Here is a 14,768-nt window from a genome sequence, read left to right as displayed (position 1 = left end):
ATAGGAAGGCTTTAAAGAAAGCAAAGACAAAAGAATAATCTCCATAATGACAATAATATAAAGGCAACAAAATGCAGGTGAAATATAATGGACATTGTGGTCAAGTACATATTCTTCTTTTCTATGTAGTATTTGATAAATTGAAAAAAGTAAAATATACCCATCATAGTCATATTATTGGGTGGTTTGCTCAGAATATCAGAAGTAGGGGCCAGTGGATAGAGCACGGGCCCTGAAGTCAGGAGGATCTGAGTTCCAATCTGGCCTCAGACACTTAATAATTACCTAGCTGTGTGGCCTTGGGTAAGCCACTTAATCCCATTGCCTTGCAAAAACAAAAAACAAAAACAATATCAGAAGTACATCATCTAGTGAAACATGAACTTTTTAAGTATTTTATTTTTCTTCAGTTATAATATACAATTTTTAGCATGTTTTTAAATTTTTTTTCCAACTCCATGCAAAGATAGTTTCTAACATTTATTTTTGTAGGATTTTGAATTCTATATTTCTCTCCCTCCTTCCCTTCCCTCCCCCCTCCCCTCAACAAGTAGGAAAATAGGTTACAAATGTATAACTTTGCTAAATATATCTCCATAGTAGTCATTAACATTTTTAAAACTATGAGTTCCAAATTCTCTCCCTCCCACTCCATCATCCCAATGAGAAAGCAAGTAATTTAATATAAATTATAAATATGCAATCATGCAAAACACTGTAATAATTTCGTCATTTTGTGAAAGAAAACACAGACAATCCCCCCCCAAAGGAAATCTCAAGAAAAAATAAAGTAAAAAAAAGAATGCTTCAATCTCTATTCAGATCCCATCAGCTCTTTCTCTGCACATGGATAGCATTCTTCATCATAAATCCTTTGGAGTTGTCTAGGATCACTATATTACTGAGAATCATGTTCTCTATCACTGAAGTCTGAATAGTCAATAATAAAAATCAATGTCTTATTTTTATTCTGTGAGGTTCTGAAAATGTAATATCTGACCCTTGCAAGTTGGTTTAATCTGATTCCAGCACACACCTCATAGTACTGAATTCTGGGTTCTGTCTGCTCTATTCTATTTTTAGAGTGTCTTCTATTTGGATGTTGTTTCATACCTTCTATTTTAAGCTAATTATTTTCCTTACAAGTACTCTAAACTCATTCTTTATTTTAAACTTGTTTTAAGGTTTGCATTTATTTATTTCTTACAAGCCTTCATGAACTACTTATGGCCCAATCCTTTTCTTTTTCTACTTGTAATTATTAAGCAATTATTTCCTTTTTTTCTTGGGATTTTTTGGGAATTTTATCTTGGGATTCTCTTAACTCACAGCATTTCTTCATTTTATTAGGTGCTTCCTTCTTGTTAGTCCCATCTCCAGCCTCTATACTATGTATTTCTAGCAAAGGTCTCTCTTAATTATTATTTATTTCTCCTTGCTTTCTTTTGCTCGATGATGCTTCTCTATCCTATCAGGAACTATTTTTTCACTATTTATTTCTTCAGTTCCTGCAATGATTTTTTTTTTCTGCAAGGTCTTTTCCATTTCCCTTCTTCCTTTTTTCTTTTCTTTGGCTCTACTTGAATTCTTGAAGCTTATTGGAATTAATTAATTCCCACCCCTTTTTTATCAGAATTCTATTTGCCCTATTCTCAGATAACTCTCTTTTTGTCCAAAAATTGCCATCAGCAGATGATTATTATTCAGACAAATATTTATGAATTACTATATGAAAAGCATTGCTCTAAGTACTGTGAATACAAAGACAAAAAAAAAAAACAGTCCCTTCCTCAAGGAACTTACATTCTAATGAGTGACAACAAATAAACAACTGTACAAGGAGGATATATATAGTGTCACTGGAAGGCCATTTCAGAGGGAAAATATCAGATATGGTATGGGGAAACTTGGGTGAGGACACTTGTAGAAGGTGGAGTTTGATCTGAATATTGAAGGAATCCAAAGAACCAGAAGGTAGAGGTGGAGGTGGCAGCAGTAATAGTGGTGGTGGCAACAGGCCAACAGCAGTAACAGCACCAGTCTCGGAGGTATTAACAGCAAAGGCAGCAGCGATGAGATTAGAAGTAGCAGCAACAGGGACAAGCAGTAATGGCAGTAGTCAAGGCAGCAAGACGAACATTAGTGAGGAAGGAGTTAACAGTAACATCAGCAACAAGCTAAGGAGAAGTTATATTAATGGCCGGGGTAATAGTAGCTGCAGTAGTAGAGGTGGGAGCCAGAGCTGCAGCAGCAGGAGGTACTGCCGAAGAAGTTTCTGTAGCAGTTGGATGAGCAAAACGAGCAGGCACAGAAAAAATAGTAGTGGTAGAAAGTATAACAATGCCAGCAATAGTAGGTGCAATAGTAGTAGCTGCAGCCACAGTGTGGACAAAAGCAATAATAGACACAGCAGTGGATGTAGTATCTGAAACAACAACAGTAAAAGACCTTGATTATAGTTGACCACAGGGGCCTGACTGAAGGAAAGACTGGGACACCTGCTCTGATACCTCCCAGCCAGCCAGGACAAATGATTCCATTAGAGGCACAACTATAGGGGTAAAGAGGGTACCTGCTCAGGCAGAAATATCATCTCCCTAGCTCAGGTTCTGCAGGTTTTCCCCAAAACAGTCTTAGGAGACCCCCTTGGGTCTGAGGAAGAACATACACACCCCTCTCAGCAATCAAGGCACTGTCCCCTGCATATGCTGCTCTTAGCCAATGGCCTTCTAGCATCATTTGAAATGGGACAACAGGCAGCTTTCCCTTCCTACTTCCTGCCATTTCACTCCCCTTCTTAAGATGGCCACTGTAAGAGGCTACCATTTACAACCTTCACCCAGAAGATAGAGCCCACACTGGGCTCCCCTCCTTCTGTAGAGTCCCCTACCTCACTCACTGTAATATGTGGTCCTACCCCTTTCTCAGGGTCATCCTCTCTTCCCCATCCCCACCCAGGTCCTCAAACAATGTATTCTGCCTCCATCTGGCTCATGTTCCACTCTCCACTCCTTTTGCCCTGCCCTTTCACTCCCCTTAGCAAGATGGACAATGGGTGGGGGGCAGCTATCTGGTGCAATGTATAGAGCACTGGCTCTGGAGTCAGGACATCCTGAATTCAAATCTGGCCTCTTAATAATTACCTAGCTATGTTACCTTGGGCAAGCCACTTAACCTAATTGCCTTAAATAAATAAATTTAAAGAAAAAAAAAGATGGCAGCTGCTTCAGGCTATCATTTTACAACCTTCACCCCAGAAGATGGAACCCACACTGGGTTCCCCTACTTCTGTACAGCCCCCTACCCTCCTTACTGCAATGCCTTGTCCCACCCCTCTTTTCCAGGGTCATTCCCTCCACTCCCATCCCCACTCTCAGAGGCTTCTAAAGCTCAAAGTAAAGCTCTTGAAGAGAGCACCCAAGGGGGGCCTTGGGAAGGGCATTAGAATAGTAGTGGGTTGGAAGGGCAGGATTCTTCATTTCCTATCTCTTATAGTTAGAGTCCCCTATCTCTTACCCCATGACGTTGCTAAAATTGTTAAGGCTCTCTATCCTGTTCTCATCTTCAAATTGCCTTTCGCTTTCGGCAGATCTTCTGCTCAGGTCATCATCATCGGAATCATCTGAGTTGAGGTCATTGAAGTCGAAGTCGGTGTTATTGTCACTGTCGCTTTCGCTGTCGCTGTCGCTGTCAGTGGTAGCAGTGGTAACAGAGATGGTGTCAGTGCCAGTATCAGTGTCGAAGTAGAAGTCAAAGTCGGAGTCCGAGTCAGAGTCAGATAACAAGGGGTTTCTGTACCTGAGGGGAGACCTGGTCATAGCATTTTGGCTTAAGTCAGAGTCCAAACCCATTTTCCCTTGCATGTTCCTGTCCAGCCTGAGGATCAGACTGGAATGAGACCCACAATGGATGATGTTGAGGCTAAAGTATACCCCATCCACCTCACCCAAGGCACTAGAGAGTCTGCCCTTTTCCTCTTCGAACACCTCCTCCTGAATTGCCTCCTGCTGGCTGGAGGCTGCTCTTGCAGCACAGTACCTGCTCCTCCCCCTCCTTGGGTCTCTCTGGTAGCATGTGAAGGATCCCAGCATGGGGGGGGGGGGGCTGGCAGGGCTATCTTAGAGAAAGATGGAGTGTGCACTGGGGCCACGGGAAGGAGGGTTTCAGAGGTGAATAGGATGCCAAGACCCTGATTACCTCGACAGGATCAAAATGAGGATGAGGATAAGGAGGATGACTTCCTCAAATTTCTTGTCTTTATTTAAGTTTTTTCTTTTTTTTTTAATTTTTCCCCCAGTTATATGCAAAAACAAGTTTCAACATTCACTTCCAAAGTCCTGAATTCCAAATTTTTTCCCATTATCCTATTCCACTCCCCTTCAATGAGAAAGCAAGTTATTTCATAGAGGCTAAAAATGTGTAGTCATGAAAAAACATTACCACAATAGTCACATTGGAAAATTTAATATGACCTGGGGCAGCTAGGTGATGCAGTGGATAGAGCACCTCCCGGAGTCAGGAGGACCTTAGTTCAAATCTAGCCTCAGACAGTTAATAATGGCCTGGCTGTGTGGTCTTGGGCAAGTCACTTAACCCCACTGCCTTAAATAAATAAAACTTAAAGGAAAAAAAAGATGGTGGCTGCTGCAGGTTGTCATTTCACAGTATTCACCTCAAAAATTGGAACCCATATTGGGTTCCCCTACTTCTGTACAACCCCCTACTCTGCTTACTGCAATGCCTGGTCCCATCCCCTTTCCCAGGGTTATCATGTGTGCCCCCAACCACGTCAAGCCCCCAAACAAAGTTTTGTGCCTCATCTGGCTCATGTCCCATTCTCAACCATTGAGCTCCCAGCATTAGTTTTTTTTTTTTTTTTTTTTTTTAGGTGGCGGGGTTAAGTGGCTTGCCCAAGGCCACACAGCTAGGTCATTATTAAGTGTCTGAAGTCAGATTTGAACCCAGGTACTCCTGACTCCAGGGCTGGTGTTCTATCCACTGCAACACCTAGCCACCTCACTCCCTGAATTGTTTAAGCCAATAGGCGGCTTTCCTTCCCTGCTTCCCACCCTTAATAAAATGGCTGCCACTTTAGGCCGCCATTTCATTATCTTCAACGTATTAGATCAAGCCCACATTGGTTCTGTACAGCCCCCTACACTCTCATCTACAGTCTTTAGTCCCACACATCCTCCTTTCCTGTGGCAAGCCTCTCCTCCAACCATCCCCACCCAATCCCCACCCTCTCCTGCACCATTCCCCATTCAAGGTTTTCTGCGTCCATCTGGCCCATATCCCACTCTCAGTCAACAGGCTCCTAGGTTTGTTTGAAAGGACCAATAGGTGACTCATCCTCCCTGGGCTTTCATTCCCTTTAACAAGATGGCCCTTTAACAAGCACCGGCCCTGGAGTCTGGAGGACCTGGGTTCAAATCCGGTCTCAGACAGTTAATAATTACCTAGCTGTGTGGCCTTGGGCAAGCCACTTAACCCCATTTGCCTTGCAAAAACAACAAAAAAAAAAACAAGCAAACCAAATACAAAAACAAAAACAAAAACAAACAAACAAAAAAAATCAAGATGACCCCTGCTAGAGATGGCCATTTCATGATTTCGTGACCTTCATCCCAGAAAGTAGACACATACATACTGGGCCCCCCTCCTAAACGGCGTCTTACCCCCTTACCAGGGACCTGTGGTCCTGGTCCCTCCTCCTTTCCCAGGGTCACTTTCTCCGCCCCTCCCCCCAGCCTCCAAAAAACGGCTTTCTTCCTCCATCTGGCTCTTGTTCCACTCTCAACCAATGAGCTCGCAGCATTGTTCAAAAGAGCCAATAGGCAGCTTTCTCTTCCTGATTCCCGCCTTTAACAAGATGGCTGCCATTTCACTACCTTCAATGGGGAAGATCGAACCCATACTGGGCTCCCCTCCTTCTGAACAGTCCCCCACCCCCTTTTGCAGCCTCTAGTCTCAGCCCCCACCCCTCTTTTCCAGGGTAATTCCCTCCTCTCCCATCCCCGTCCCCGTCCCCACTTTCAGAGGCTTCTAAAGTTCAAAGTAAAGCTCTTGAAGAGAGCACCCAAGGGGGGCCTTGGGAAGGGCATTAGAATAGTAGTGGGTTGGGGGGAGGGCAGGATTCTTCATTTCCTATCTCTTATAGTTAAAGTCCTCTATCTCTTACCCCGTGACATTGCTAATATTGTTAAGGCTCTCTCCCCTGCTCTCCTCATCTGCGAATTGCCTGTCGTTTTCGGCAGATCTGCTCAGGTCATCATCGGAATCACTCAAGTTGACGCTACTGAAGCTGGAGTCGCAGTCGGAATCGGAGTCAGATAACAGGAGGTCCCTGTACCTGAGGGGAGACCCGGCACCAGCATTTGGGCTTAAATCAGGCTCTGAACCCATTCTCCGTTCCCTGCTCCTGCCCAGTCTGAGGATCAAACTGGAAAGAGAGCTGCCCCGGATGAAGCCGCGACTTAAGTCTCCCCCACGGGCCCCACCCAAGGCGCTGCAGAGTGCCTCACTTCCTCTTCCGCTCCCTCCTCTCGAGTCGCCTCCTGCTGGCCAAAAGCTGCTCTTGCAGCATGGCGGGCACCTCCTTGGGGTGCTCTGGTAGCATCTAGAAGGATCCAGTATGGGGGCGGGGCGGGGACGGGGGCGTGGCTGTCTTAGAGCAAGATGGACGAGAAAGGAGGGTTTCGGAGGTGGGTAGGAGGCCAAGACCCTGATCACCTCAACAGGAACGTAATGAGGATGAAGATAAAAATTTTTCCCCAGTTACATGCAAAAACAAGTTTCAACATTCACGTCTAAAGTCCAGAGTTCCAAATTTTCTCCCGTTCTACCACCCCACTCCCCTTCATTGAGAAAGCAATTTACTTGATAGAGCCTAAAAATGTGGAGTCATGAAAAACATTACCACAATAATCCGAGTGGAAAACTTAACATGACCTGGGGCGACTAGGTATCGCAGTGGATAGAGCACCTCCCAGAGTCAGTAGTACCTGAGTTCACATCCCACCTGAGACACTTAATAATTACCTAGCTGTGTGGCCTTGCACAAGTCACTTAACCCCATTGCCTTGCAAAAATAAAAACAAAACCCAAAACAAAAACAATAATCAAAAAGTGGTATCCAGGTAGCACAGTAGATAGAGCACACCCTGGAATCAGGAGGACCTGAGTTCAAATCCAACCTCAGACACCTAATAATTAACTACCTGTGTCACCTTGGGCAAGCCACTTAATCCCCTTGTCTTGCAGAAAAATGTTAAAATGACCCATCCCCCTAAAAAACAGAAATTACAAGAAAAATAAGGTGAAACAAAAGCATGCTTCAGTCTGTATTCAGACACAATCACCTTTGTTTTGGGGATAGATAAAATTCTTTAATCATAATTCCTTCACAGCATTACTGAAAAAAGGTAGGTCATTCACAGCTGATCATCCTGCAATATTGCTCTGAATTGTATATAGTACATTTCCCTTTGCATCTGCTCATGTAAGTTTTTACTGAGAGCATTCTCTTCATCATTTCCCATAACACAACAGCATTTCATCTCAATCATATAACACATTTTCTTCACTCCTTTTCCAACTGCTGGACGTTCCCTCAATCTCCAGCTTGCTGTAACCAGAAAATATCTCCTTTTAATATCCCTATACATATAGGTCCTTTTTCTTCCTGTTTTTCATCTCTTCTGGAATATAGCCCTAGTAGTGGCACTACTAGGCCACACAATAGGCATGGTTTTATAGTCCTTTGGGCATAGATCCAAATTGCTCTACAGAATTATTGAATCATTTCACAACTCCTCCCAGAATGCACCAATGTCTCAATTTCCCCTACATCCCTTGCAACATTTATCATTTTCTCCTTTTGTCTTATTAGCCAACCAGTAGGTATAAGGTAATAGCTCAGAATTGTTCCATCCCCCATTTCTCCTATCAATAGGAGTTAGTACATTTTAAAATGATTTAAATAGATTGCATTGATAACCTCATCTGAAAACTGTTCATATCTCTTGATCTTTTATCCATTGGGGAATAGCTCTTGTGTTGTTATTTTTTAATTTCACTCAGTTCTCTATGTTTGAGAAATGAGGTCTTAATCAGAGAAACTTGTTTCTAGGTTTTTTCCCAGTTACTATTGCTAACTGTATTTCCCTCCATCCTATTCCCCCCACCTCCATGTCATGTATTCTATTCTCTCTCCTTGCACCCTGTTCTTGCTCAAAAGTGTTTTGCATCTGATCATCCCCTCCCACAGTCTTCCCTCCTTTCTTTCACCCCTCCTTTCTCCCGTCCCTTTCCTCTCCTACTTTCCTCTATAGTAAGATGGATTTCTATACTCAAATGTGTCCGATATTCCCTCTCTGAGTCAATTCTAATAAGAATAAGGCTCACTCATTTCCCTTCACTTTCTCCCTATTTCATTCTACTGCAAAAACTTTTCCTTGCCTCTTTTATGTGAAATAACATACCCCATTCTACCTCTCCCTTTCCCTTTCTCCCAGTATTCCTTTCTCATCCATTAACTCCATCTTTTTTAATATATTATCCCTTCAAATTCAATTCCCACCTGTACCTTGTCTATATATGCTCCTCTTAAGTGCCCTAACAAATGGGAAAGTTCATTGAATTATCACTATCATCTTTCCATGCATGAATATAAGTAGTTTGATATCATTAAATCCCTTATGGTTTCCCTTTCACATTTACCTTTTTATGCTTCACTTGAGTCTTGTATTTGAAGATGAAACTTTCTGTTCAGTTCTGGTCATTTCATCAGGAAATTTTGAAAGTCCCCTATTTCCTTGAATGTTCATCAGGAAATTTTGAAAGTCTCCTATTTCCTTGAATGTTCATCTTTTCCCCTGAAAAAGTATGTTCAGTTTTGCTGGGTGGTTGGTTCTTAGTTGGAAACCAAGTTCTTTGGCCTGAAATATCATATCCCAAGTCTACAATCCCTTAATGTAGAAGCTGCTAAATCTTGTGTTATCCTGACTGTACTTTCATGATATTTAAATTGTTTCTCTGTAGCTGCAAAATTTTCTTCTTGACTTGGGAGCTCTGAAATTTGACTATAATATTTGGTGGGGATCTCTTTCAGGAGGTGATCAGTGAATTCTTTCATTTTCTATTTTATCCACTGTTTCTAGAATATCAGGATAGAATTCCTTGATAACTTCTTTAAAATGATGTCTGACTCTTTTTTTAAATCATGGCTTTCAGATAGTCCAATAATTTTAAAATTATCTCTTCTTGATCTGTTTTCCAGGTCAGTTGTTTTTCCAGTGAGACATTTCACATTTTCTTCTATTTTTTGACATTTTGGTTTTGTTTTATTGTTTCTTGATTTCTCACAAAGTCATCACCTTCCCTTTGCTCCATTCTATATTTAAGGAATTATTTTCTTCAGTGATATTTTGTATTTCATTTTCCATTTGACCCATTCTGCTTTTTAAGGCATTCTCCTCACTTGCTTTTTAGAACACTTTTCCATTTGACCCAGTTTGAATTTTAAGATATTTTCTTCAGTATTTTTGTATTTTTTTCACCAAACTGCTGACTCAATTTTGCTGATTTTCCTATATCACTCTCATTTCTCTTCCCAATTTTCCTCTGCCTTCCTTACTTGCTTTACAAAATCTTTTTTGAGCTCTTCCATGGCCTGAATCAGTTCATATTTTTCTTGGAGACTTTGTATGTCTAAGTTTTGATCTTGTTATCTTCTGAGTGTGTATGTTGATCCTCCATAGGACCAAAGTAATTGTTTATGGCTGAATTTTTTTCCTTCTATTGTTTGCTTATTTCCCCAGCCTATGACTTGATTTGAACTCTTTTAAGGTGGTGCTTTGCTTCAGGATGCAGGATCCACTGTGCCAAGATTTTGAGGGTTTTGCAGCTATTTTTAGAGATTTCCCCAGGGACCTGAAAGTTTTCAATTCCTCCAAGGTCTTATGAGAGACTATGACCTCTCTTCTGGCCTGTGCTCTGGTGTGTGGGTGACACCAACACTACTTTCTTCCCTGGAACTATGAGGAGGGTCCCTGCTCCACTGTGATAGTAACCTCTCTTGTGCTTCTGCTCATCTTCCTGGGACTGGGGCCCAAACTGACCCAGATCTGAGTATGTTCAAAGCAACAGAGTCTGGCCTCAAAGATAGCAAAGACACCTCTGCAGTGTTTTCCCAATCCCCCTATCATCTGTGGGCTGAGTTCCAGAAGCAGCTGCTGCTGCTGATTCAGTGACTCCTCAAGCCTACTCCTAGTCTGCAAAGGTCAGGGTGGCCCAGACTACACTGGGTCCTTTCTAACCATGGTGCAACAGACCCTTCCTGTGCTTCTTCCAAGTTGTCTTTGACTGAAAAATTGTTTCACTTAGTATTTTTGTGGGTTCTACCACTCTAGAATTTGGTTAGAGTCATTATTTAAGGGTTTTTGGAGTGGTTTGAGGGAGAGCTTGGATAAGTCCCTACCTTTACTCTGCCATTTTGGCTCTGCTCTGAATTTTCTTAATAAAAGAAGAACTGAGGTCATCATCTAGAAATGGAAACATGAGATAAGGAGAGAAGGCTTAGAATAGTTTTGGGAAGGAATGAGATAGAAAACCATTTAGAGCAGAAAAAAGCAAATTTCTGCACTGATGGCTCAGTGGTAGCTGGATAAACATGAAGTTCTAAGGTACCCAGGCTGAATAATTGTGTGATTTTATTTAGCTTCACCCAGCAGCGCATGAGTCACATCAGGTTGGCCAATGGTATTAATAATTCAGGACTGAATATGTCTAGAAGCAGGGCTCCCCAGCCCCTCACCCCTCACCCCTTTTCCCTACAACAGGGATCACTTTTCCCTGAAAGGCAGCCAAGCTGTTCCTGGGCTCTGACTGCCACCTGCCTCTCCTGAGGAAGCTTCCTATTCTATCACCTAAAGATATAAAAAGACCCAGACCTATGGGGACAGGACCTTTCTTACTTGAATGGCTAAAGACCCATCGAGTCATCATATGCTGTTCTCCTGACCAGTTGTATTTCCATATGGAAATGAGTAGGTCTGAGCCTATAGTGGAAGCTAACACACCCTGTGTTCTTGCTGTTTTAGGTTAAAGTCAATTTTTTTCTTAATTGTTCAAGAACTTATGAGTCTTTCCCCCAAATAAATCTAGACCAACTGGCAGCAGGCATATTCCCAACAAGAAGGGACAAGTTTCGTTTGGACAAAGGGCAAAGGATTCATGAGCAGAGAACAGTGGAGCATTGAATTGACTGACTCTGTTGTCAAGACTGAAGAGACATGACATTGAAGTCAGAGCAGAAGTGATGACCTGAGGAAGTACTGAGAGATGAGAGGAGAGAGGTTTCACTGAGAGCAAAAAAGAAGCTTAGAATATCTAAGGAGAGAGAGAGAGAGAGAGAGAGAGAGAGAGAGAGAGAGAGATGGAATGACAAGGCACATATGATCAAATAGAAGAAGAATGTCAGCATTTTTTTCATTGAGGAAGTAGCACCTTTTTGATTAATTGAGAGATCTATTGTGATTTTTTTCTATATGTAGGTGAAGTCAAGTAAAGGGAAAGGTCATGGGTTCTTTAAGGAGGCTGAGAAAAGTGGAGGCTAGGGAGTCTGAGGGGAGCATCACCATGAATATTGAGATACCCTAATATAAAGGCAAGAGACAGGGAGTTGTCGAAGACAGAGAATCGAGTGCTAAACTCTGGGAAAAGGAGCATGCATAACCTGAGAGAGAGTATATAACAGCCACCAAGATTTGGGATGGGTGGAAAATCTTGATATTGGTCCTTCCAGAAAGAAGAATTTTTCCTCAGTAGTGGAAGTAAAGGAAGACTCTGAAAGTGAAAGTTGGGAATATGGAGAATTATAAGTTTAGGAACAATGTGTCTTGGGTTTGAGTGCAGCTGCAACCAATGGACTGGGAAGGTTGTGTTATCTGGGAGAGCCAAGTCTCACTGAACGCCGGTAGATGGAAGGATTGTAAGAAAAAGACATCCATGTTTAAGGGAAGTTTGTTCAGTTTAGAAATTTGTTCCCATTTTCCATATGGTGATTCCAGAGTTCACAGTGGGAAGGATAAATATTGGAGCAGGATATAAGTCAAATTTGGTTTGAGGAACTTGGGAAAGAGATAAGAAGAAATGGGGTTTGGGGATAGTTTGCTCTTATATGGTAGGTGATAAATATTGAGGTAAGGTGGTAAATAGATGGCGGGAAATAGTGAGGCATAGGAATAGTAGAGGGTAGCGGATGAAAAATAAAGCTTATGGTTTTCAAGGGGTACTGTTCTCAGTCAAGGCCTAGGGACAAGGTCTTAGTTACTCTTGAGGTGGTATTGTAACTAGATTCCATCCCACTCCTTCACTGCCACCCCTCTTTGCCAAACTTCCTATCTGATAGCAGAGGGCAATGGGTACAAGTCAGCCTCAGCTTGCTGCCCTTATGAATAGACAGCATAGTAAATAAAGTACTTGAGTATGACACAGTACAATCTCAGTTCAAATCTAGCCTCAGACACTTACCAACTATGTGACCCTGGACAAGTCACTTAACCATTGCCTGCCTCAGTTTCCTTATTTGTAAAGTGGGGATAATAATAATAATAATAATTATTATTATTATTATTATCACCTCCTAGGATTGTTGTGAGCATAAAATGAAATATTATAAAGGACAGTAATAGTGGCGGCAGCAGCTGTAGTAGCAGCCGCAGCAGTATTAGTAGTAGCAGTACCAAATGAGTAGTTAGGTGGCACAGTGGATACTGGGCTGGGAGTCAGGAAGACATAAGTTCAAATCCAGACTCAGACATTTACTAGTTGTGTGACCCTGGGCTAATCACTGAAACTCTATCTAGATTTCCTCATCTGTAAAATTGGCGAAATAATAGCTCCTCCCTCCCAAGGTTGTTCTAAGGATCAAATGAGATATTTGTAAAAAGTACCTGGCACCTAAGTAATGTTGGCTATCATCATCACCATCATCTTCATCATCATCAAAATGTACAATGGTATGTCAAGTGCTATATAAACGTCTTACTTACCTCTTCCCTTCCTCAGTGTCATACTTAAAAGTCACCTACCCTTCCACTGTGCTTAGTTGTCTATAGTCTGACCTCCTATCTCACAATTCAACAGAAACTGCCCTCTCTAAAGTATTAATATCTTAATTGCCAAATGTAATGATCTTTTCTCAGTCCTCATTCTTCTTGACCTTTTTTGCAGCCTGTGACACTGTCAATGACCCTCTCTCTTCTCCTTCATGCTCTTCTCTTTGGAATTTCATGATACTTCTCCCTCCTGATTCTCCTCTTTCCTTATCTGGTCATTCCTGCTCAGTCTCCTTAGCTAGAAGTTTGCTGGAAGTTCAGGTCATACCATGGGTGTCCCCCACAGCTCTGTCCTGGGCCCTGTTTTCTTCACCCTCTAGACTACTTCATAGGTGATTTCATCAGGTCCCATGAATTCAATTAGAATCTCTTTGCTATTGATTCTCAATCTCCTTATCCAGACTGGAATTCTTTGCTGACCTCCAGTCTCCCATCTTCAACAACTCTTCATCTTGGCTTAGATGTCCTGTAGATATCTTAAACTGAACTCATCATCTTTTCCCTCAAACCCTCACCTCTTCCCAAATTCCCTATTACTGCCAAGAATGAGCTGGGTTTTCAGCAAAGGAGATTGAGTGAGAATGACCAGACAGGAGAAGAATCAGGAAAGAGGGTCATGAAATCCCAAAAAGAAGAGACCATCAAGAAGAAGAGAGAAAGTCATTGACAGTGTCAAAAGCTGCAGAAATTTTAAGAAGGAAGAGTACTAAGGACATTAGATTTGGCAATCCTCCCAAGTCACTTAGACTCCCAACCTAGATGGCATCTTCAACTTCTTAGTCTTCTTCACCCTTCCCCATAAATAATCTATTGCCAAACCTGTTGATTTTACCTTTGTAATGTCTCTTCTAGATGTCCCCTTTTCTCCTCTGACACTGCCACCAGCCTGGTACAAACCTTCATTACTTCACACTTAAGATGATTGCAGTAATCTGCTGGTTGGTCTTCAAGTCTCTCCTCACTCCAGTTCATCCTCTGCTCAGCTCAATCAAAGTGATCTTACTACAAGTCTGACCGTGCCACCCACTCTGTTCAGTGAATACCAGTAGCTCCCTATCAACTCCAGGATCAAACATAAAATCTCCTTATAACCTGTGCCCCTCTTTTTTCTTCTTACACCTAATCCCTAGTGATACTGATCTCCTAATCTTCCAATAAGGCCCTCTGGCCCTCAGTTCTAGGCATTTTCACTGGCTGTCACCAAGACTCAAAAATGTTCTTCCTCTTCATCTCTATCTCCTGGTTTCTCTGGATTCCTTCAGATCCCAGATGAAAAATCTACTTTTGCAGGAAGCTTTTCCCAATCCCTCTTAATTCTAGTGCTTTCCCTAATAGATTATATCCAATTTATCCTGCCTAGATCCTGTTTGTCTATAGTTGTTTTCATTGTAGTTCCCTATTAGATTGTGAGCTCTTGGGATCAGGAACATCTTTTGTTTTTCTTTGTATCCCTAAGCATGTAGTAAGCATTTAATAAATATTGACTGTCCACTTGGAATTAAATTTCCTATTAACCATTTTTATTCACTATTTCCCGATCATTCTTCTTGTCAGAATAAATTAAAAAAAAAAAAAAGCAAAGTAAGAAGTGAGAGGTTCTGTCTTCTCTCTGTTGTCAGCTACAATTATCCCATCTACCCCAAGTAT

The 14,768-nt window shown here is 41.9% G+C and overlaps 1 protein-coding gene across 1 annotated transcript; it reads right to left on the bottom strand.

Annotated features, from left to right (window-relative positions):
* Positions 1-1,860: 1,860 nt before the first annotated feature.
* On the bottom strand, positions 1,861-6,586 carry LOC141498663 (uncharacterized). Its single transcript, XM_074201836.1, has 4 exons — positions 6,525-6,586; positions 6,182-6,430; positions 3,517-3,798; positions 1,861-2,425 (listed from the first exon to the last, which is right to left on the bottom strand). The coding sequence occupies exons 1-4, from the start codon at positions 6,584-6,586 to the stop codon at positions 2,194-2,196; spliced, it is 825 nt and encodes a 274-aa protein (XP_074057937.1). The 3' UTR covers positions 1,861-2,193.
* Positions 6,587-14,768: the final 8,182 nt, after the last annotated feature.

This window comes from Macrotis lagotis, chromosome X (assembly GCF_037893015.1).
Source record: "Macrotis lagotis isolate mMagLag1 chromosome X, bilby.v1.9.chrom.fasta, whole genome shotgun sequence".
Taxonomy (NCBI): domain Eukaryota; kingdom Metazoa; phylum Chordata; class Mammalia; order Peramelemorphia; family Peramelidae; genus Macrotis; species Macrotis lagotis.
Note: the sequence above shows the minus strand (reverse complement) of the source record. Positions and strands in the feature narration are given on the sequence as shown.